At 38.9% G+C, this 25,167-nt stretch overlaps 1 protein-coding gene across 3 annotated transcripts; it reads right to left on the bottom strand.

Moving 5' to 3' along the window:
* Window positions 1–213: 213 nt before the first annotated feature.
* Window positions 214–24,001, bottom strand: setx (senataxin). 3 transcript variants are annotated; one of them, XM_048165262.1, is made up of 26 exons: window positions 23,775–24,001; window positions 21,876–22,076; window positions 16,189–16,396; window positions 15,051–15,160; window positions 14,724–14,943; window positions 14,206–14,316; window positions 13,928–14,102; window positions 13,407–13,497; window positions 9,787–13,260; window positions 9,557–9,653; window positions 9,247–9,417; window positions 8,944–9,167; window positions 8,453–8,605; window positions 8,185–8,341; window positions 7,992–8,093; window positions 7,781–7,893; window positions 7,507–7,578; window positions 7,272–7,421; window positions 5,762–5,869; window positions 5,352–5,527; window positions 5,148–5,240; window positions 4,288–4,380; window positions 4,047–4,205; window positions 3,752–3,847; window positions 3,582–3,669; window positions 214–1,831 (listed from the first exon to the last, which is right to left on the bottom strand). In XM_048165262.1, exons 2-26 carry the CDS (start codon window positions 22,068–22,070, stop codon window positions 1,331–1,333), a joined length of 7,137 nt encoding a protein of 2,378 aa, XP_048021219.1. In that variant the 5' UTR covers window positions 22,071–22,076; window positions 23,775–24,001; the 3' UTR covers window positions 214–1,330. The 3 variants fall into 3 exon arrangements, with proteins under 3 accessions (XP_048021219.1, XP_048021220.1, XP_048021221.1); XM_048165263.1 differs by lacking the exon at window positions 5,148–5,240; XM_048165264.1 differs by lacking the exons at window positions 21,876–22,076; window positions 23,775–24,001 and adding an exon at window positions 19,394–20,568.
* Window positions 24,002–25,167: the final 1,166 nt, after the last annotated feature.

The raw sequence follows: 25,167 nt of genomic DNA, 5'->3' as shown, positions 1-25,167 counted from the left end.
TTCCACAGGGTTCAAATCTACGCAAGCTAAGAAATATTAGTATTTCAAAATGTAAAATATAAAACGTCTGCAAAAATAAAGGACATCTCATTGAGGAGCACATATGAAAAGCCTTTTACCATAGTAAAATAAAAGCATAGGCTCGAGCGGCTTATTGCTTCAGTAAAGCATAGGTTACATGGACAAACAAAATGCATATTAAGAGACCTGAGGGGAGGGAGAATGAGGTCGATATATTGATTGATCAACGTTCATATACACAAAAGTATTCATTCATTTCAGTGCATTTAAAAAAATATGGATTCCCAGTGGGAAAAATAGACTACCATGATATGATTTAGTGGATCACTCAAGATCACTAACATGAACAGTTGCACGGCTTCAAGAATCAATTGGTGCAGTGATTCTCATAATACAAAAGTAGAAAAAAAAAAAAAAAAAAGGGAAACTTTTTAATTTCCTGTCTACAAAAAGTGCATTGGTACAAAACAAAGGCTGTCGTACACTTTTGTAAAACTGGTCACACAAAAGATAAAACTCAAGAAAAACACCACAGTAGTCGATTTCTCAATCTCCAGGTGTCTGGCTGATATATGCTTCCACTGTACAAATGTTAAACTTAACTCTCATTTACAACTCAAACACATGACATCTTATGTTTGAAATTAAAATGTTAAGGAAGATTTCCCCTGGTTCCGTTCTTGGCCTTCTTCAACTCCTCCTGAATAATGGCTGTAATCAAAATTACCTGTACAATCTATTCTAACAGTTGGCTCAATCAAATATAAATCCAATTTAACAGAAAACACCTCATCACCACATCCTGTATGTTAAAAGTCAGTATAAAACAACCAAACACAAACGGCCCTGCATTCATGCACAACACACTCGCACAGCAAACCCTTCCCTGCAACAAACCTTAAAGCAAAGCGACATTCAAATAAGTGACAAACTATACAGACCAAAAATTGGATATTTTTGAACAAGTCCAACAGCTCAAGAAAGTGCAGTTATTGCATTAATACTTTTCCTTTTTTTCTTTTTTTTTGGGGGGGGGAGATGAGCACAAGGTCCAAAAAACTAAATCTGTTGCATCCCTCTTCATGAATAAAATAGTTATTCACTGCATGTTTAGCAGCAGAGGATGATTAGGAGGAAGCATTGCCATCAAACGAATTCATCAAGCTAATTGCCTTTGCCTGAGAAAGAGTTAATACAGACTCTTTGTGCATGGTGGGCTTTCAAAACAGAACATGACATGAGGAAGAAACATCTCTCTTAATGCATTGCCGTGAAGCTTTAATGACAAATAAAAACATGGATAATGAATTTATCTCCTGTGTCGTCTTGGCGGCGAGAAACCGCGGTGTTTTGAAGAGTATCTGGAAGATTGGCCGGTACTTTGAGAGTCAGCATCGTACGAATTAGCTCTGTGTGTTGGGAGGCGTGGCGCCGGTAAGCCCCGCCTGTCCTGTGCCTGTTCTCTGATTGGCCGCCGCTCTGTAAACCGTGGATCTGTGGGCCTGTCGCTGTTCCGTGGGTCTTTAGGGCATTCCAATGGTATCAGACGTGGCATAGGCTGCTGTGCCTGACCGCTGCTCATGTCACGGTGGGAGTGTGGCGCGGGGCCGGGCTCGATTTCCATAGGAGAATGCGGAACAGGTGCGGTCACGGTGCTTGATCTCGCAAGAGGGGGATGAGAGAGACTGCGAGTCGGCGGATCTCGTTTAAGAATCTTCTTGACGTTGCTTTCAAAATCTCTTTGCGTCGTTTTGATTATAGCTTCCCGTCTCCCAGCATCCTCAATCAACGCTCCCCAATCACTTTGTTCCTGCAGAAATGTGTCGATTTCATTAAAACAGCATTAAAAGCTCTTAAGCCCCGTTCACAAGAACGAGAACTATATTTGCGTCCACACCAACGAACGATAACGGTCTGTTTATTCTAAGCCCACTTGCTGTGTTTCAAAGGGTGTATAACAGGTTTTTGCAGTTCCTGTTGCATTTACACCAGCAGATGTCCTCAGCATGCTATGTCTTGAATGAATAGCTAGTGTAATCGATCTAATCTAACGGTGAATTTGGCTGACAAAGTCAATATAGTGCAATAATAACACCTAGGGCATATTCTTCGTACGTCGCTAACTCACTTAGCTGGATTTGACTGATGGCGATTTGGCATGATCTTGGATTGTTCGGTTCTTCGACGCTCATCCTGGACTTGCTGTCATAGCGACAGGTCCGTAAACTCAAACCTGCTCAGGAGCAGGCTTATTTCATGTAAACAGGATTAGATTGCATCTTTTTAAGCGGAGGTGATGCTTAAAGTCTGTCCCAACCACTGCTACTTTCCCACAAGAGTACCCTAATGTAAACCAGGGACAATAATAATGATTTAAAAACAAATTTGCAAATAATATTATAATGCCGTGTAGTGTCATAATATAGACACCGACAGTTTTACTCTTTGAGAGATTCATTCGTGAGGGAATAATTACGTAATTTTTATTGGAGTCTTACACTTATGATGTACAGATGTCTATGCCGTACATGCATTTGTGCATTTGAACCGCGACAGATATTATGGGAGTGGCTTGATGAAGCGCAGGAGATGCAGATAACTTGATCTTGACCCTTAAGAAACTTTAATTAATGCTGTCAAATATGCTTCAAAGGTTGATTAGTTACTAATTACAACATTGAAATAAAAAAAAATTGCCTGTACAAATACTAGAAATTGTGAATATAGCCTAAATAATTGGGTAATCATGTATAAAAAAAAAAAAAAAAAAAAAAAATATTGCACATTTCATTTATCTATTATAACATTTATGTCGTTCTTCTGTCATTTATTCGCATGGCTGTTTCCTTATAAATGTCTAGAAATTTGTCAAGTTTTTCGTCAGGTGTCTTTTCTCATTCTATGATGTCATTACGTTGCAGTCTTGACTCCAGCCAATCGCTGCATTGCTGATCGTGGTTTCGTGTATCGATACATCTGCCCTTTTCATGGAACACGAGAACATCTTAGACAACTTAATCCAGATATTTTAATCCAATCTGCAAATTCGTTTGAAGAACCAAATCAGCCAGAGTTCAGTTATCACGATTAGAAGATCTGGCATCTGTCAAATCATCTCAGATGTATTAAGCGAGGTATGAAGAATATGCCCCTAGTCTTTTTCAATGCAACTTCTAAGCATTCAATATATCCATTTTCTTTAAAGTATTTTTGAAAAGGGGGTTTGTTTTGTCAAACAGCGGTGGCTTTTTCTGGACCTCGGCGATTAACTTCTCTGCAATGTCATTTTAAATGCATGAGCCCTTAAATTAGAATGGATTCTGATTGGCTGTCAGTGTTTTATCATTCAACAGCTGGAAAGAAATCATTCTGAAAGTGATCCCAACAATATCGTTTCTCTATATCATTATAGCTGTGGTGTGGACAGTGCTGTTCTTTTATATTTAGAGCGATTTTTAAAACTATATCTTTATTGTTTTCGTTGAATGGGCCTTTAGAAGTATGCAACAGCACCTCTTCTGGTGGGTCAAGACAAGCGAGTGTATAAATCTGCACATTACCCTGAGTGTGCGTAGATGTCCCAGTATGAAGAGACTAAATCTGGCTCTGGTAATGGTTACATTCATCCTCTGCCGATTTCCAACAAACCTTAAAAAGAAAGAAATACTGTAATGTTTGAACCAGAAACATGAACATTTCATTAGGTCACAATGATGTTACACACACTTACCCAATGGAACCCATTTCACTGCTAGCTCTTACACAAGACACAATGATGCAGTCCATTTCTCTGCCCTGAAAGCCATCGACAGTATCTATTTCCACCCTAAAACACAGGTACACGTGTTATAATACAACTGCATTAAAATTAAAGTATATATTTTCAAGAGTGCATTTAAAACATTTTATTGTACAAAAATGCAAGACTATATTATTTATTGTGGCATGCTGCAGTAAAATGGGAGAAAGTTACACTTTGATGAAAGACTATGAAAAACTTTCTTTGTAAGAAAATCTGCACTCACTGAAGTTGTTTGTTGATGCCTGAACCCCTAATGGACTCCAGTATGAGTTGTTTCTGGGCATTGTAGGGTGTGATGACACCCACTCGCACTGACTGCTTCTCGCCCAGCAGTTTCAACAGCAGCAAGACCAAACTGACCTCTTTTGGGTTCACAAATGAACTGACCAATAGAGAAACACAATAAGTTAAGTGTTCAGACACAAGAGGCAGTAAAGTCCCACCCACAATCCTCCATTTCTTACTCTCTTTCCTTCATCTCTCTCCCATCCGTCACGTCAAACACTTTGTAAGGCTTGAAGGGCCAGGTGAAGGAACAGCGTTTCTGAGCGGTCTCACTGTTGGATAAAAGTACACAAATCAGAAGCCCTCATTTCTACTTGATGACCTTTGCGTGCAGACGTTACTTTTTGTCACACCTTGCAATGCAGATTAACTTTGGGGGAGGATGCAACTTGGGATTTAATAAAGAAATGGGTAAATAAATTCTACCCAGTAATGGCATTAAGATGTTTTTGGCACAACTAAAGTGTCCCTTTGTGATTGTAAATAATTAATATGGTTAATAAAGCTGCAAAAATTGTAAAATTCAAGGCCTTGTCACACTGAGATTTATGTGTGCATTAATTCCATTAATAGAAGATGCATTAATTCCAGGAATGAAAAGATAAACCTATTATTGACATTGTCAAACTGAATAATCCTATAATCACACCATCACTAAATAATAGTGGTAGGTTTCACCAGCAACTTCACAATATGGGTTGCATCACAATATCACAGTTCAATCGATATTGAAACTGTGTCAAATGTGCGAGAGACACACTACGCATCCACAAAATAGAGCGAGTCTACAGGATTGGTTTCAATTTTTGTGCCGCACACATCACCTTTGATAAAGCATGTGAATTATTGTATTGTATTCATGTGGCTCTTGGTAAAATAGACCTTTCTTCATTGTATTCTCGGTATGAATAGGCCTTCACAGCAAAGTGGGAGTAGAGCACAAATAAGTTGGCAACATCCATATCACTGGAACACGTCTTGAGGTCTGCAGTGTCCCGGTTTAGCGTGCAGTTAGCTGCTCATTGTGTTGAGCACTCACCACATGCACGGTCCTCTCAATGACCTTAGGAGTCTTAATTCAGACTTGGTTATAGTCCACTGCTCCTGATCATACTCCCTGCACTGCCCCTGCCTACACATCATAAACATGGTGAGTAGTCTGATTTCAAAGCATTCTCATCTCTCTCCCTCCCTACAATATGCTTTGAGGGTAAAATTCCCAGACAAAGACGTGTGTGCGTACCAGTCGTTCTGAAGAGCACTGTTGTAGATGTACTTTGAGGGGAATTCACAGATGTCCGGGTGCATGCGATACTGCACGCTGAGGAGGAGGATGGGCGAGAGTTGTGGGTTTGATGGATGAAGATTCTTGCATAACCTTGCCATAAGAGATTGGTCATAGCCAAACTCCTTTGCTTTCTGTTCAAACACACATACACATTGAAAAAAAAAAAAAAAAAAAAAAAAAAAACACATCACATTTTCATATCTTGCACAAAATAATACAGTAAATTAAATGTGCAGTAAAACTTTGTCATTTATATTTAATGTCATAATTTACAACAAGGCAAAGCAAAAAAGAATTTTACGAATAAATGTATGGGTTTATATGCTGGTAATTCAAATGCTTTATTGCTAATAATGGTGGGTTACCTGGGAGACAACGGTTGGTGGAAGCTGGTTGGGATCACCAACAAGGATTATGGAAGGACTTCTGTAAAGCATGGGAATCAGCGTCTCAGTTTCTTTGGCCTGACTAGCCTACAAATGTGCAAAGACAAAGTGGCTATTGGTTGGGAACATTAGTATGTTTAGAATGTTAATTTACCAAATATAATGGTTTATATCAATGCTAAATGTGCACTATGACAAAAGCCAAATAAAGTGTATGATATTATAAACAATTAGTCTTGATTGTGTTTTCTTAAAGGGTTAGTTCACCCAAAAATGAAAATTATGTCATTAATGACTCACCCTCATGTCGTTCCAAACCCGCAAGACCTCCGTTCATCTTCGAAACACAGTTTAAGATATTTTAGATTTAGTCTGAGAGCTTTCTGTCCCTCCATTGAAAACGTATGTATGGTATACTGTCCATGTCCAGAAAGGTAATAAAACATCATCAAAGTAGTCCATGTGACATCAGTGGGTTAGTTAGAAGTTTTTGAAGCAACGAAAATACATTTTGGTCCAAAAATAACAAAAACTACGACTTTATTCAGCATTGTATTCTCTTCCGGAATCCTTTCCATTGAATTGATTCCATTGAATTGATTCCCCTCAGACTGTAAACGAAGCTCGGGCGCACCAGATAACACGTCAGCAGCGTCTTGCATCAGCAGCGTCACTGCGGAGTCGTGAACCACACTCCAGAGCAGAAGGGGGCGGTAATGCACCAATAAGCTGGATGCCAACCACCGTAAAACAGGAAAGAAGAAGAGGCGGAGTCGTGAACGCGAATTGACAACAGACCCGGAAGAGAATACAATGCTGAATAAAGTCGTAGTTTTTGTTATTTTTGGACCAAAATGTATTTTCGATGCTTCAAAATGTCACGGATGTCCTAATCGCCAAAAACAACCACGGCGACGTAAAAGTGCATTACCAACGCCGACAGATGAAAGGATTCAATGGAATCAGTTCAATGGAATGGATTCCGGAAAAGAAGACAATGCTGAATAAAGTCGTAGTTTTTGTTATTTTTGGACCAAAATGTATTTTCGATGCTTCAACAAATTCTAACTGACCCTCTGATGTCACATGGACTACTTTGATGATGTTTTTATTACCTTTCTGGACATGGACAGTATACCGTACATAAATTTTCAATGGAGGGACAGAAAGCTCTCGGACTAAATCTAAAATATCTTCATTTGTGTTCCGAAGATTAACGAAGGTCTTACGAGTTTGGAACGACATGAGGGTGAGTCAATAATGCCAATTTTCATTTTTGGGTGAACTAACCCTTTAACTGTTGTACTAGCGGTAAGGGATTCACTTCATTGGAGATGTCAATAAATGGTAAGAGTATTTATAATCTTACTACTTTAGTATTTGTTTAAATAAAAAAAACAAACAAACAACAAATCAACAACTGGGGAAAAAAAACAAAACAAAAAAAAAACATTTAAATGGAACCACAACTAATAAAAGATTTTAGCACCTCATCGATGATAACACAGCTAAATGGTTCATGTCCCAGTCGACGGAATGCATTCTCGAGGACAATACTTCCACTGGTGCTGAGAGTGCAGCAGATCACATGGGCGTTCTGCAGCACAAATGCTTGACTCTCTTGACGCCTACTACGACACTAAGAAAAATACAAGATATATGCTTGTTTATAGCAAAATAATAAGTATTGTGGAACATGAATGTTAAATAACGTGCTTGTTTACCTCTTTACTCTGCCGACTCAGTCCTTCTCTCTCTTTCAGAAGCTCCCTCTTCTGCTCCATCAACCTCTTGAACTGTCATCCAACCCATGAGATTACAAAATTTAATACAACATTAAAATAATATAATTGTATATTAATAAATCACATTTATTGTTTAAGTAGTAGGATATATTCAGCATGTATGAATCAGTACACTAGCATTTCATTTGGAACATAGTCTTACATTCTTTGTCTTTTAGAAACTCTATAAATTGCTTTGTGGAGGATGCATTACATCAGTAGAATCCTTTGGTGTCTTTGCACATCGCTGGGAGATATTGTCAATATTCTGGTCCAGTTGCTCCTTCCGCCTTTGTACGTCAGCTTCTACAACTTGCTGGGCTCGCTCTATATAGAAACACACACACACACACAGAGCTTATACATTTACAAGTCATGAAATTATGCATATAGAGGTGGTGTTAATGCATGAATTTGTTTCTCACGTGCTCTAGCTTTAGTCTGCTGGTCGAGGCTGAAAAGTTTTAGCGATTTCGAGATGGTCCTTTCACTTCCCAGTCTTACCAAGTTTATGTCACCGCAGTTACCTGTACACAAAAGTGTTGTGTCAGGTGCTTTAATGTGACAATATATGGCAATATATTTTTCAGCTGTTAATGCATGTGCAAGCTTGGAAACCTTGAGGAGCGTTTCTGTTTTTGCATTTTTCTTTGAAAATCACAATGACTTTCTTCATCAGACTGTCAATGGCAGCGTTAGAGGGTGCACAGAGAAGAACGCGTGTCCTTCGAGTCTTGGAGTGAAGGTTCCCCGCAGAACCAGCACTGTTATTACCCTAAGCAGATCAACACACAAAACACACTCAGCAAAACTGGATCTTAAAAGTTCCAGTATGATAAATGTGTCCCTGTGAACATGCACAGTATCCAGGCATAAAGATAAATACCGAAGACAGTAGTTTGTACAACAGACCACCAATGGTTTTACTCTTCCCAGTTCCTGGAGGACCATGAATAAGGAGAAATTTTGGGGTCTTCTCCTTTCTCTGTATCATGGCAAGACCACAGGATATTGCTCTTGCCTGGTCCCTGTTGTACTCCTGGAATACGAAGAGAAAGAGAGAGCGAGATAAGTCAGAACCCATTATAAAAGGAATAATACAAAAGCAACAGATTAGATTTTACCTATTGAACATGCATCACTCTAAAGGTACTAAAGCTCAAACATAAATTGAACCCTAGACAACTGTTCTTGTTTTGGCCAAAGACACTCTAGGAGTATGAGAATTTGGAAGAAAATGCTTATAACTACTTTGAGACACCCAGGTCAGTTCATGATTTGAATCAGGTGTATTAAATGGAGACATACAAAATGTGCAATGCTGTAAGTCCTGGGATCAAGATTAGAAACCACTGTTTCAGATAAACCCAAACTCACTGGTACATCCAGATCCGGTGGGCTATGCAGATTGTGTGTGAAATAAGACACATGTGGAGCAAGAACAGGACGCAACATTGATCCATTTCGCAGCGAACACAGTGCACGGAACTCCCGGAATATGCTGATCAAAGATCCAATAACTTCACAGAGCACAGGTTGGGCATTCACCGAAGATACATTACCATGGGTCTGAATTGTCAAGTTTAGGGTTGACATGGAATCTGAGGAAAGATATAAGCAATGAGACTGTGCACATAAATGTGCTATATTATTAATTAGGACTGTGTACAAGTCACACACCTGGACCTCTGGAAACATTGGACCGGGATACATAACCAAAATGAGGATGTGCTTCATGGAAATTTGGTTCATCATGGGCATATGCCCCAGTGTTGTCTGGCAGCCAAAGCAGCACAAGGTCATCTTCTTTTGGGTACCGTTGCTTCATATCACTTTCCTGAGAAATGTTCGCTACAAACATAAGTACAACATTATGAAAATGTGTATACTTTCAAGTATCAAATCGCTAACTAACATTTAATTGACCTTGTATTAGAATACACTTTAACTGAACATCAGAAGATGATCTGCCCTACATAGCTGGACGTACCTGTGAAGCTGGCGCTAGCTGTGCGATTACTGTATTCTATTCCCTGGACCTTTAGGTTAAGCTTGACCCTGCCCTCTTTGAGCCATTCATTAGCCATCTATTGAAAACGGAATCGATTAACACCATTAACACTGACACATGGTCCAAATCTTATGCTTGGAATAGAATGCTATGCAGCAAACCATTACATCTAAAGATTTAGGCATTACAGAACTAGGATGTAGACCCACCTCTTCAAATGCATTATTTAGCAGCAGGGGGTACAAGGTGTTGAAGTACTCCAGGTAGCTAGGGAACTTAACTGGCACCTCCTTCAGCGGCAGCTGGCATAGATCATTTGGACTCCCAAATGATTTGTAATTGTCAAGCATTCCATAATCCCATTTAAGGATTGCTTGGGTCAAGATTGAAAGGTCAAACTTTGGACTTTGATCCATCGTGGGTGCTGGTTTATGAACTGGAGCCTCAGGTCTTTGGTATACCTTGTAAGATGGTGGCTCTGAAGTAGAGCTTATTTTAGTACTAGTGACCAACTTGGGGCCCAGAGGCAGAGGAGTTTGTTGTGAAGGAAATGGCTTTTGGAATTGTGGAGGAGGCACAGGCTTGAATGTTTTAGGGGGTGGCATAGCTGGGGGTGGTCGGGGAATCTTCGCTTTAGCAACATTAGCAGCAGGAGGAGGCTTAGCTCCTTTTTCCATTTCGAGGACTAGTGAGGCACTGCGGGAACTGGGGTTGTATATTTTTGTGGTAGAAGGTTTGGCCTTTTTCTGAGACATTGGTGGCATGCCAGGCTTCAAGAACAAATGATCAGCAACTTTTTCATCATTACACATGGTAATCGAAAGAGGGGCATGAGGAGGTTTATGCGTCAACACTGGTTGACCTGGGATATCCGACTCACTATCTGTATCAAGGTCCATGTCAACAGGATCTCTCTGGGTAAGAAAGAGTTCTTCATTGTCATCCTCAATCTGCTCCATTTGAGAACACATTTCCATGTCGGTGGGTTCCATCTGAGTGAGGAACATCCATTCGTCATCAACCTCCTCATTTGAAGCATGGGTGGCTTTTTCTTCTATGTTGACATCAGCAGGCTCACTGGCTTGAAAGTACTTGGATTCTATTATTGTCCTATTACTTCCAACCCCATCACCTCTAGAATTACTGGATTCTGATACGGTCTTTTCATTATCCTGCTGCTGGTCAGGATCTGGTTGAAAGCGAGTAAAGAGATCACCATCCCCATTGCATGCAACTGTAGGTTTTGATGAGGGTACTTCACCTGGCTGATTTGTCTTTGTTGGTTTGGGAGCTAATGTTGTGATCGCTCCTGTTGCTGGCCTCTGATGCTTCTCACGACTTTGCCTGAAAAACTGAATATCTTGAGATCCCAGAAGTTTCTTGTTGCCTTTTACTATACGTTTCTGTGGAGAGGTCTTAGTGGGTCGACACACTCGCTTTGCCTTCTGTTGTGGTTTCACCTGCACTTTCTGGCCATGGCACCTCAGTTTAGCCACACAATCCAGGGAACGCTGAGAAAGATCAAAGGCTTTTCTTTCCTTCTTTTTTAATCCCAAACGCTCTGCTGTTGATTCTGGCTCAGCAAGTTTACGCACCTTCTTTGGAGGAACAATGGCAGGGGTGCCACGTGAGGTGGAAGCAGAAAAATAAGGAGAGGAAACGGAGCTGGAGGATGGAGAGGAAGATTGCATATCAGATGAGGATGGAGTAGTTGACGAGGAAGGTTGTTCTATGTCCATAACTGTGGAGCTGCGTTTCCATGGGTTGCGCCTGACTTTTTGGGCAAGGGCATCAATTATCAATGGCTTTTTAGGCTGTAAAAGGTCTCTCTTCTCAGATGGAATTGTTTTTGTGCTTTTAACCTGCACAGGTTTTGGTTTGACAAATTTGTCCCAGCTTTCTGCAGTACTGGATTCTTTGGACAATGCACACGAATCTGCTGGCTCTTGTGGCTGCGGTCGTTGTCTGATCTTCTCTTCTGCTTGCCGACAGGCCCTCTCAATGTCCTCATCTGGAATCATTTCAGTATCTGAACTACCTGAGGGAGACGCTTCATGAGGAGCTTTTTCCACCTGTGGTTTGAGTGTTTGGTCTGATTTCTTTGATAAGACTGCTGCCTCAAATTCTGAATAATCCCAGGCAGATGCCACATATTGCTGGGTCTCAAACTCAAACACTTGTGATTCACTGAGATCATCATAATCACGCCCTGGACTCTCAGGCAAAACAGGATGTTCTAGAGATTTATTTTTCATTGTACATTCCTTGTCAATAGACCTCAGGATGTCATTTGGCCTTTCATCATTATCAGAATCTTCATCATCAGAGATAACAATGGTACTGGACTCTACATTTTCCTTAGAGTTGCCTGTGGACCTGGCATGCGTTTTTCCAACATCACTAGAGTCAACTTCAGAGTCACTAGATTCAATCTTGTAGCTAGAGGATTTCATCAATCGGGCTCGTCTGACATTGAGGGGTTCATCATCCTCATCATCATCATCCCCCTCAACAGCTCTAAAACCAAGATCCTCCTTAGCTGATGCCAAGTGAACAGGTTTTAAGGACTCACTCTGCCTTCTTTTGGTAATGGCTTCGATCTTTGACAAATTCTGGTTATTTAATTTGGATCGAATTTCCTGCAGCTTATCCAGATCTGGTTTAATTTGTGCCAACTCAACAGCCGGTCTCAGCTCTGAAATTAACATGGGGGCAGGAGGTTCCTTTTTAGCCTTCATGATGTTCTCAAGACCGCTGCATAACTCTTTATCAAAGAAGCAATTTTCATCATTCCAAAGTGGCTCCTCTTTAATAAAAGAGGAGCCACAGGCTCTGCTTGGACCTGCCTTCTGGTCCTCATGTTGTGGTTTCAGGGTTGGCATTGATTTTCTGGAAATAACTGTGTTTGTCGCTGCCTCTAATGATGATGTAGATGGGGATGGAACAACAGAGGATGCAGAAGCAGGTTTTTCTTGCATCGACCGGACTACACTTTTTAAACACCTTTGAAGCTCAATAGACTCAGAATGTGTTAGATTCCATCGTTTGTTTGTAGCTCCACGCAGCTGCTTGTTAAGCAAATTCAAAAAATGGGTAGCACGTGGGACAGATCCCGTCTTTATACCTTCTTTCAGCAGCAGTCGAATCAGTGTCATACAGCCTAGAATTATGGCACCAATACCACCTCCAGATGTAGGCAGTCTCCCTACTATCCCAAGATTGTATGAGGTTGAACTGACGCTGTGAATCCCACCCATCTTGTCTGGTGGTCCATGTGGTTCATCCGATAGGACGATGCACATGACAATCACTTCCACCCACTTGGGGGCACAGCGAGAAAGTATTCCCATCCGTCCTTCTGTAGAGTGTAGCTCAACAATTTGAATGAGGATACGGGTGAAGAACTCGGTCACTTTATCGCAAGCACTTGTCTGTCCAGTCAGTACGTGTCGATTAGCTAGTATCTTATCACATAGAAAGTGAATGACTTCACTAATATATGAGGCGTTGAGCTCTGGAAGTTCCATTATGGAACGCACAAATGGAATAAACCACAGAAAAGTGCTTCCATATACACGCATACTCCGGCCCATTTCAGAATCAAGCACTTTAACCAAGGACTGCATATCCTCATAGATCACATAGTTACTGCAAATACCACTGTTGGATGTTGAACCAGATGCCTACAGGACGAACAGAAGGAAAAAAAAAAGAATATTCCGATTTTTCCTATCAGCATTAAAGCAAAGACTACCGATAGTGTAGTAAAGGTTTGTTACATAAAGTAATTATGCTGTGGTGCAGAAGAGCAATAAAAGATAAATCTTACTTGGTTCGGTTTTTCTGAGGCATAACAGTCGTACACCATCTGACTGCAAGTCACCACATTGTCATCATATTCTGGCTCTTCTTTAACCATCCTGCGTTTAATTAAAAAAAATATTTAATAACCCAACGCTACTTTCTGCCAACAATGCTTCCACCAAACATGGCATTTCAAAAATAACCATTTACTGTGCAAAAGGCACTACTTGAACCATTTGCTTTATCAAATATTGGGCAGGTTCAGTAAAGCAGAAATTAAAGAGTACTGTTTTTAACAGTATCTGTTGATGTTCCCTGTTAACGTCTCACATTTAGCAGCAATTAATCATCTCATTTTGAAACCCTGGGGCAAGGCAATGGAGGAGAACTGATGCCACAATGAAATTGAATCATTACACTTATTTTTTTTAGTATGTTTTTGACTGGCAGATTTTTAATTTAAGATGCAAGAAATGCATTGCATTTAAAATGCTTACAATGCAATGACTGCATGAATTCTCTTCAATAGATGCCAGACTTTCTTACCCTATGGTTTTTTGCTGGATGCTTCTTATTTCTGCATCATAGCTGGCTGCTCCAGTGATAGTCTGGAAAGCCATACTAGGGTCAACCTGACCCCAGATCTTAGAACCAAGTCGGTCCAGAATTACCATAAAACAGTGGAGGGCTGGCCAGAATGGGTCAGAAGCTGGGTTATCCTCTGAAAAATAAAAAGACACCTTTTAAGTGGATCAGTTTTAATACAAGCCAAATCTACTGTATCCCATCACATTAAAAACATAGAAGAAAATAACATGACATACCATTTTTCAACCTATCCATTGTGTTGAGTATGCAAAGTGGGATGTTAAACTCTCCCATGAACAGAGAGTCCATTGCCTCAGCGCTGAGCTGCGTTAGCAACATACAGATGCCTATAGGGCACAAAAGAGAATGATTTCAAAGAGATGATATTACACTTACCAAGACATGAGCGATAAAAACCATTTGCCAATTCCAGGTCAACCTGACACCATGTCCTATTCAAGCACGACACATGAACGTGTATCTGGTTAGGACACGGTGCCACGCTTATTATACTGTAGGTACACAGTAGACACCAGAGAAATCCATCCCCTGAATTTTTGATCCCCACCCTTTTCTTCTAAAGATCCAGTTTCTATACTAACTACAGGATGGTGAAATCTTTGTCAAACTTAATTTTTTACTTAAATAATTTAACAAGTTTAGTAACAGAAGTAAGTAAGTATGGAAAGGACATTAAGAAAAGAAGATTTCTAGAAAACTAAAAAAAAAAAAAAAAAAAAAAAAAAAAACAGACCTAGCCAATAGTTCTTCTTATTTTGTGAATCATAGAGGTGAGACGGCAGCATTTTTACAGTGCCCCCTGCATAAGCCTCAGGATCCAAGTCTGGAAAATCCAAAGATATTCCAAGCTCAATGACATAAAACATGCAAGTGAAAATCTCTTGAAGGTCATAGAAGCTGTCCCTGTCCACACTCTTCAATGTCTTTGCAGCATCGATTGCCCAACGGCGCACCTGGAATGGAAAGTTGAGTAAGAACAAGGAAAACGATCAAAATGTAAAGAGCAGAGGACCGGAAGAGGACCAGTCTATTCTCTTACATGGCTTTTTGACTGAATTACCTGTTCGTTGGGATGAACAAGAAGCAGATATGTTCCTTGATACTTCTCAAACACAATTAAAGAGCTATTCAAATCCTGCAGCTTGCACAAGGCCTTTACCACCAAATCACCTGTAGAGAAAGAAGAGAATATGTTGAAAAGCGGCAAACACATTCCTTGCACATCAGATCAGCCATGCTTTTTTGTTTGATTTCTGGTTGTGATGACACATATCCAGTTATTAAAGTGCCCCATTCTGCTTTTTCAAATGTTACCTTTCATGCAGTGCATAATATAGCCGTTTGTGGATGTAAAACGTCTACAAAGTTTTAAAGATCTTAAATTCAGATATGGTAATAGGTGCTTCATTTTCGATACGCACTGCAAGCGATCGACCAAATCACAACAGACTGGGCAGTCTGACCAATCAGTAGAGTAGGCTCACAGAAAGGAAGGGATTAGGAAGACTGATCTTCAGATAAACTGTTTGTTTAAACCTGGTATTAAGATGTGTTTTGGTCAATCGGATCACAAGTGGATGAGGGAGAAGCATTCCCGTTTACACCTGGTGTTTCAATCCGTCTCTTTTGACCACTGTCAACCACTTCTGTCCTGATTTCTTTGGGCGGGTAAGTGCATTTTATTTTTATTTTTTCAGATCTTTTGATCTAATGGACAAAATTAAGCTCACGCAATTTACATATGAACGTGCCCGGAGACGGTGGAAAAACCTAAAGAGAGCAGCAGCTTTCGTTTCTGCTCTGACAGCCAAAAGACCACACCAAACATGGTGAGTGTGTGTTACACTAGTGATCCGATCGACCAAAACGCATCTTAATACCAGGTATAAGCAGTGCTTTGAGGTGATGTGCAACGCATATTATAAGAAAATTAAAGTGTTGTGTTTTTTTGTTTTTTTTGGATGCATGTCAACCTATTGTCCAACACAAAATTAGGGACCTTTAAAATAGCATAATGGGACATTTAGCATTGTAAATCACGCAATTTTTAAATTTTATACACTAGGAAAAGATCAAACCACATGGTTAGAATTGTGGGTAACCTGGTTTGCAGGAAATCACACCTGCAACCTTCCAGTTTTCAGTCCTTATTTTTAATCTCTACAAGGGATGATGTTGGTTATGGGAGTATGACTTACACAGATCACGGTAGCAAAGCAGGTACGGATACTTCAAAACTTCAAACAGTGGGCAGCGGAGACGGTCATGGAATTCCGCAGGAGAGATCATTGACACCGGCTTTTCGTGATCGTCTTCAATGATAAATAGATCATCTTCTTCAAGCTCCTTGTCCAGATAGTATCCCAAAATATGCAGGAGTCGAGCCTTTTCTTTTTCCCACAAATGCTGTAAGAGATTGAGAATTTGACTCTCTATGTGGACATGCAAGATGAAACGGTACAACGTGGCAGTAGCAACAGCATAGTTTTCAATAAAATCCTCAGGGACTGCATGAACTGTTAAAATGTACAGTATACCATGAATGAAATGCAAGTTGCTTTGGTAAATGCATAATGTGAGAGATGAGATTTCTAGGTGTTAAATGGATCGTAGTTGATCTATGATCAGTACAGACCAGTCCCCACGGTGATTTGCCGATTGCAAAGTTTAACCATCATAGAGTGAAATATTACCAATTTACACATTCAAGTGATTTTAAACCATTCCAGCACAAGAGGCGGCAAAAGAGAACTCAATTCAGTATTCGCACTGCACACATCCGTAGTGCGCGCAGACACGCACACAGGCGCGCGAACACTGAACTGATTCCTCTTTCGCATCTCCTTGCTCTTGAATGTACACATACACACAAAATTATGTCAAAATACCTGTCTTGGCAAGCACAGTCAGTTATGAACGTAACCAACAAGTGGTTTCGGTCTTCTACTCTGGACTATCCTATTCAATCTCTCTTGAATGTGTATCATGATTGTGCATGCAAATAAGAATAAGTTAAACAAATGGTCTTGGTTATATTGTATAGTATTGGGGATACTTTTTTGGAGAAACAGCTAGGAATCTAGTCATTCATGAAAACAAAGCAAACAGACAAATGCATTAATTCTTTGTAGAATTTATAAAAAATAACTGTTACATGAACAACTTTTTTTTTTTTCCCCCCTCGGTTTAGTCAAGGTTTAATTTAATTGGTTACACTCACTTAGGAAAATTTCTGATCACTTCCAAAAGTCTAGACTACTTAAAAATAGAGACAGAATTAGTTACAGCATGCACAATTTTCATTTCCTTCCATGGCTGTTGTTACTTGCACTTGTGACCTTCCTGGTGTATGCACTTTACACTTCTGCATTTTGATTAACAAAAAGACTTCAACATTTATTATATTATATTATATTATATTATATTATATTATATTATATTATATTATATTATATTATATTATATTATATTATATTATATTATATTATATTATATTATATTATATTATATTATATTATATTATATTATATTATATTATATTATACCACCTTTATTTAACCAGGAAATAAAACTTGAGATTTAAAATCTTTTACAAGAGGGTCCTGGCCAAGACAGGAAACACATTTAGTTGAACATATAACAAAATACATTAATTTACATCTACAGAAATAAAAACAATTGAAGTCAAATGACTCAGAAACTAGATCTTTTAAAATACCCTTAAAATCATTTAGTGATACCAACTCTTTAAATATAGAGTGCACCGTGCCTCACTTCAGTAGCTCTGAGCAAAACAACTAGCAGGCTGTACTGGTCACCAAATATTTGGTTCAACATCAAAAGCATTTCCTTATCATTGTGGTGTTTCATGTGCAAGTGTAGGAGTGTTCATGCAAAAAAAAAAAAAAGAAAAAAGATAAGCCCCAGCTATCTTTCTCTGCTTTAAGAGTGGATAACCCAACGAATGACCATTGGTTGAGCAAAGTGTAAATAAGTTGGAAGAGTGAGAACGGAAAATGGTTTGAGTTTCAGGGCTGTGAAAATATAGTAATGTAACCAGGGCCGTCCTTGGGGGTTGGGGGGGGTAGGTTGGCCCTTACTGGGAAGTAAACATTGTTAACCTCTCACCCCCTGATTTGTTTCTCCACTAAAAGTAAGTAATGTATGCACAATTTCATCCAGCCAATTTGTCATTTAGGGTATGCTCAAAGCATGCATCTTTTTAATCAACAGATACTTGATATCTGATTGGTGATATTAGTGAAGGTTTCATTCACTGTTAAAATTGACCATTTCTGATATCAGATGGCCACTTTGCATAACCAGGATGAAGTGTACTTGCTTGAAAGCAAGAAGTCTTTATCACCAATTTTCCGTGGGGGTAGTCATGGGCTAATGGTTAGCATGTCCAACAGGTAACCCAAAGGTTGTTGGTTCGATTCCAGCATGGGCAGGAAATAATTTAGGTTATTTACCAAAGCACCCAACCCCCAATCGCTCCCCAAGTGCCACAGCATAATGGATGCCTACTGCTCCTTGTGTGTGCGTGTGTTGTGTAGTCCACGGTTTGCAGCGAGTAGTGAACACACACACTGCAAACCTAAAGTGTGTGCACTAACTTGGATAGGTTAAATACAGAGGACAAATTCCAAGTATGAGTTACCATACTTGGCCTTCACAGGCCACTTTCCCCTTTCATTGTCAATGTTCTTCACCGAATGGGACAAATAAAAAAAAATTAAAAAAATTAAAAAAGGTATAGTGAAGCATGAAGCAGCATGCAGACCATTTCAGCACGCTGTGAAGAAGTTCGAAGTAGGAAAATGGGAGGCCTTGAAGAAATCAAGGGGCGAAGGAGTGAAACACACCAGAAAAACAAAGAAGAATGTTGGATGGATCATCATAAATATCTAGATCAGATCTCAATTTTGTTCTAATTTCACTTTAACAGTACAGTAATTTCAGAATTAATAAATTCAGAATGCACCTAAAATGCACTATAACCTTTAAAAGGTGAACTTAATTTGACCTAATGATGTCCAACTGTTCAATGTTTCAGTACTTTTTGCATAACATGCTGTTCTCCAACAAGGTGATTATCTGCAAAAATCACAACAAAATGTCTGATCAACCACTAAATGTTCTGGTTTTATGAAAATTTGCATTTAAACAGTTATCATCATGCTGCTGTTCACATTTTGACATCATTAGATCAAGATGACACCTAACAATTGATCAACAGTATCTGGCCATTGCGAGGCTTCAAGTGGGATGTTCTCAGAGGGAAGTTGCCCCTGAGCTTAGAGTGTCACAGAGTGTCATCAGCAGGTTGCAACAGAGACACAAAGAGACTAGAAGAGTCACATTAAGGTGTAGACGTGGGCGTCCTTTGGGAAAACCTACGGGATCAGTGGAGTTGTCGTGTAGAGGGTCATAACCCTGCACCCCAGAACCTCAATGACCTGAGGGCAGCTCTTCAAGACTGGAATGCCATGCCTCAGGAGTCAAGAAGTCAACTTGTGAACAGCATGAGATGTCGTCAAGCTGTAATTGATGCTCAAGGGCACATGACATATTATTGAGACATTGACATTTTTGGTTCTGGTATATCCACTACTGTTGTTAGCTTTTGTTTCAATAAATTGAGATGAAGAAATTACCATTGCATACTTCAAATTAAATGGCTTACTTTCATGGTATAATATTAACCAGTACTAGCCATTCGGCTTCTAAATTAATGTACAAATTGCTATTGTACGTATTGATGTAAATTCTACATTAAATTGTTACAGGGTTTCCAGCACAACACCAGTTTAATGTTTTAGAGCGCGCCTACATGCAAACAGTTATTAACAAAGAAAGCTTGTTCCTTGCAAATGGTTGAACTAGTTGTCATACGGACAAGCATATTATATTTTTTTTTTGTAAAAAAACAAAAATGTCCTGAATTGATTAATTTCTGAGGTGAATTTTGAATTCCACACACATAACATAACATAACATTCAAGTTGAGAATAGCCCTAATACCCTCAAGGAAGTGGCTTATTCACAAAGATAGTTTCACAGAGGCTGCAAGTTTCACAAAGGCTATTCATAGTTTTCAGTCACGTGACTATCACGGAGCCCTTAAGGGCAAAACAGCCATGTAACTGCAGCACAAGCCTGTCAATTTTCCCATCTTAAAAACAAAAATATGTTAACAAGATGCAAGTTTTGGGCACTTGCGATGCATATACAGTGATTTCAATCACTAAAAACAGCGGGACGATTTTTAAAAAAAGCTAACGTGAAAAACACTAAGGTGGGTTGCACCAATAAGGATTAAATTAAGCAAAGTTTATCACAAATCAAGGATTTGTTGATCTGAGTTTTATTTAAATCAAGTTGTGTTGCACCACTTACATTTTAAATAGATTAACTATGCAGAAAGACCGTTAGAATTAAAGGGCTGATCAAGCAGCAAAGGCGGAGTGTGAACCGACGCCAGGCTAAAAAAAAAAATCCTTAGTGCAACAAACTCTTAAAGTGCCTTAATGTATGAAAACAGTGATATTAAAAGATCAAATTCAGTTTAACCCTTTTTGATGATGCATACTATATACAGGTAAGCAGATGAGCCCAGAATATGAATGCAACGCTTTTTCATGGAAAAAACGAGAAACCTCATGTTGCATTAATATTCTGTGTTCATTTGTCTGCCTGTACAAAGTATGCATAATCAATAAGATGCATATTGAATTTGGTCTTTTAATATCACCGTCTTACTACAAACCTGGTAAAAATAACTGGCAGGCAATGGAGGAAAGCCTTGTTTTGCCCTCCAGGTGGGCGCTCCTTTAAGGGTGTGACGTCACGTGAAACTATGAATATTATCATTTTCATTTGAGAAATAGTACAATAGCCTGGAAGCATTATGAACAAAACCAGGGAATTTTGGGCATTTAGGCTTCTGCAGTCCTCAATTAGACTTTGTCCAAACATACTTTGTAGGAAAACAATTTTTGTTTCTCCATTTTGGCCTTCCATCCACACAGAGACGGCATTTTTGCCCTGTGAAAATGAAGCTTTTTAAAAACACCCTCCCAAGGGGATAAATTTGAAAACATTCACACTGTTGCTAAAGATGTGTTACTTTGTACACTCTTCATACCACAGTGGCGCAAAGATGAGAAAATGTACTCGCAATCACCGTTCTGCAACAAAACATGAGGGCAGTTGCGTTTTAAGCCAATTCTCACTGCACAAATGGCAACAACACCAACAAACATGTTGACTGTTGGATTTAGCACACACAAAAAAAAAGAAAAATATTGGATGATCAACTACTTCCAGCGAGATTCTGAAGTGAGCATTCCATGGATACTTCACTATCCCATGAGGCCACGGGGGAGAATTTATGAACGGCAGTGAAGAGATGCAACTGGCAAAGCCCACATTCTTAACTAAGCGGCTATGTTTTACAACTGACCCCAGAGTATACTCTTTTTTTTAGGGTCACATCTTATGACATCAATCCTTGTTTTGGTTTTTTTAGATGTCTGTGTTGCATTTAAACTCCAGTTGAACCACACCAGACACTGAGATCCCCTGAAAACAAATATGTCGGTCTGTTTATTTGGTGCACACCAGAGTTCAGATGGCAACGCGGATTCAAATGATACACACTAACAGAGCAATTGCACCTGAGTTCATTTTAATTTAACCAAATTTGCAAAGTCTAAGCATGCCATAAATTATGCCTGCGCTGACCCACCTCAGCTCCTAGTGTGAAAGTATAGAGTTCTAACTGCTGTGCAATTGCATTCATGCAAAGTGCAAATAAACAAGTAAATAAAATAAATACCTGTGCCACCTTTGCATTGTAAATTTGGTGTTATTTGCATACCTTGTGCAGTTCAGGGACCTTGTCTCTGGCTCGATGATACTCCATCACACACTCCATGCAGTAGTTGAGATCATCATTCAGAGAGGCCATCATCTCCTCAGACAGCTGCCCTGAACTGTAGCGATGCAAGATGGCAACGATCGCCACATCTCCCTCCGCCTTTAGGGCCTTGGTACACCACAGGCACTTATCCATGATCACCTGTGCATACACAGACACATCGATAGCTTAGTACGTTCTTGAAGTCTTCTCTGCGTGTTTTGATGTCAAAAGACAAACTTTATCATCAAAGTCAAGTTGATTCACGGAGAATCTCCAGTTACACCTCTAAAATCTCTTAATTACTTCCTCCCGAGTATCAGACTTCTCACCTACTACATCTGATCTTACTTCCATTAATAATTTGAAAATTGTGTACTCTTGCTTTGCACCAAACCATCAAATTTTAAAACTTTTAATTGCTTTTGAACGCTCAAATGTGTAACAGATCACTGCAACACTGATATATGTGCTACACAATACTAGAAATGCAATATAGCTAGTCTAAAAACTTGTATCCACTGTTTTCTGCTACTTCTGCACTGCTGCCGAGGGTTGTTTTTAAATGTCTGCAGGTTGAATCGACCCAAAATAACATGACTTTTAGTCCCTGGAATGCGAATTTTATCAGGGGAACCCTGCCAAAAATGCAAATTACACTCCCTGGGATGCAATTTTATCCCTGGGACCCTCCCTGAAGTGCCTTTGAGCTAGTTTTGAGGAGCAATTGGGCAGGTTATGTTGTGAAAACCTGGCAACCCTGCTTGTATCATCATTTTATATAGTCATATCTCCCAGCCCTATAGTAAAAACGCATTCTTCTCTCCCATTTCTCCAAAGCCCATCTTTTTAGCAACAGTATGAACATTATACAAGTTGATTACACAAACAGTCTTCATATCGGACTAATACATTCCTGACCATGGCCTTCAGAAATAACAGTGGATTAACCTTTTCGGTGATGACAGTACAATCATAACAGATGTGTTTTATCTGAACCAGTTAATTAATATCAGGTGAACCTTTCTGTACAACCATTTAAACTTTTTCTGCAACACCATTAATCCAATAGACACCGTTTCATGAGCAAAAACGGCACACAAACTAAGAGAAATCAGATTGTAAATATAATTTATCAAATCAAAAAGTTCTCAAATCACAAACAATGATGTAATGGCCGATAAAGTGTGAACAGACATAACATTCAGCAGATAAGATGAAACACTTGAGTGGACTAATATGTACACAAATCAAGGTTAACACACCCACTTCTGCAGCATCCATTTTATGTTGTACAATGATTGTAATCATACAATAAAATAAGGGTGTGTTAACTATGCAGCTGCAGGTACATTTTCTGTTCAATGCAAATATGTGAATATAGTTTCTAATTTAATCATTTATATTTCTGATGGTCAGATTAGTGGATATAAATGTCCTTATTTGAATTAACCTAAAATAAGGTAAACAAATTAGCAGATTATTAAGAAACGAAACTTATCAGACAGTGTGGGTGTTTCCTGCTTTGATTTAACGTTCACAAAAAAACAAAACCACCATTGAGTCAAGAGCCTGCAAACACTCAATGACCAACAATGGGGAGGAGAAAACAAAATATTTTGGATTAACACGAAGGTTTACAGTATCCACAAAAAGTAAGAGAAAGCATAAGCTAAACTTTTCTCAAATTTACACTAACAAAAGACGTGCTACAGTTGAATACACATAAAACGGAGCATTTACTTTTTAACATAAAGCATGTCAGAGGCATAAACCATGAGGTCTCTGCAGGAAAAAGACTAAATCACACTAAATCAAATGTAAACACGAGGAATAACGTTACATACAAAATCAGCTTACCCACAAAGCTCCAACGGAGGAAACTTTGAGTCTTTCAGGGTTGTTTCATCTCTTCCCCACACTGACACGGTTGTAAATACCTTATGTCCACTCAGTAGTATGTTTTACATGGTCTCTATTTTGCGCTCGATTTTGCTCTCCACTGAAAACACGCCTGCTGTAACAGAGTCGCGCTGCGGTGACGTAAGGGATCGGACTGTGAGGCCCATTGCGCCTGCGCAGCTCCATAACGCGCGCTTCGCGAATATAAAGGGCTTGTGTTATTGAAATGGCCTTCTGGACAATTAGTAAAACGCTTGATTAAAGTTGTGAAATAAACATGCACAAGGAAGATAATTATGTAAGAATTGTTCAAGGAGTAGGTTAGGTTTACATTATGATTGTTTTTTTGTGTAAAACTACTAAAAAATATTAAAATACTAATTTCAGTGTATACCGAAACTATAGTTTTATATTTAAAAATATATATTACATAGATTTGCTATAAATATATACAGCTAGTGAAATGTAAAAAATAATGCATAAATCAGAAGTTGATAATAACAAATTCATTAAGTAAAAATTATAGAGAAACAAATTAAGTAATTAATAGTTGATAATAAAATCTAGAGTATTGTATCTATTAGATGAAGATCAGAATGTAGAGAAAGAAGGAACAAAATTAAGACATTTGCAGAATGAAATGAGAAGTAGAAGAGAAGAAACAGAAGTAGAAGATGCAGAAGAGATGCGAGAAGCAAAATGAGCAAAGAAAAGCTAAACTATCAAAGATCCAGTCCGTTTTATACCATAAGCATAGGAAAACTTACATCCCACTCAAACTTATGTTTTGGTCTAATAAGAAAAGGTCAAACGGATTTATCCATTATGTCATAGTTGGTGTAACGGCTAGGTCAGAGTGACTGGTCAAATGTCAAAGATAGATGGAAATAGATACAAAAGGTGTTGTTTTGATTGAATTTGAATTTTGCAGATCTTGCATTATCACATGTCTGAAGAAATGGAAACATATTTTGATATAAAGGTACGTCAAGATCAAATGAGCAACTAATTCTGAAAACATCATCGCTTCTGCAGTAGGCAGGCGTCCAATATCTAACCACAAACGTGTCGACATGACCCGTCACTTGAAGAACAATTGAATATTGCAAGCAAGCATACTCTTAAAGATAAAAGAAGAATAACCATAAAGGAGTACATTAAAGAGTAAATACTTGAAAATATGATGAGGATTAATTTATGGAGTAAGAGTACATGAATATATGAAATCAAAAGTAATATTGATAAATCATAAGCCATAACTTATTAACATGAAATATGAATAAAATGCATGAATATGAATATTGACCATCATGGATCCACCAGAAGTGTACCTCTACTTTAATAATTTAAA

The sequence above is a fragment of the Megalobrama amblycephala genome, linkage group LG18 (assembly GCF_018812025.1).
Source record: "Megalobrama amblycephala isolate DHTTF-2021 linkage group LG18, ASM1881202v1, whole genome shotgun sequence".
NCBI lineage: Eukaryota > Metazoa > Chordata > Actinopteri > Cypriniformes > Xenocyprididae > Megalobrama > Megalobrama amblycephala.
This window is presented reverse-complemented; position numbering and strand designations above follow the sequence as displayed.

Coding starts and splice junctions, on each gene's coding strand:
- setx (XM_048165262.1), bottom strand. CDS start 22,070: ATGGATAAGTGCCTGTGGTGTACCAAGGCCCTAAAGGCGGAGGGAGAT. Junction 9,418..9,556: donor AGCTAGCGCCAGCTTCACAG/GTACGTCCAGCT, acceptor TTATGTTTGTAG/CGAACATTTCTCAGGAAAGT. Junction 7,894..7,991: donor GCAGACTAAAGCTAGAGCAC/GTGAGAAACAAA, acceptor GTTTCTATATAG/AGCGAGCCCAGCAAGTTGTA.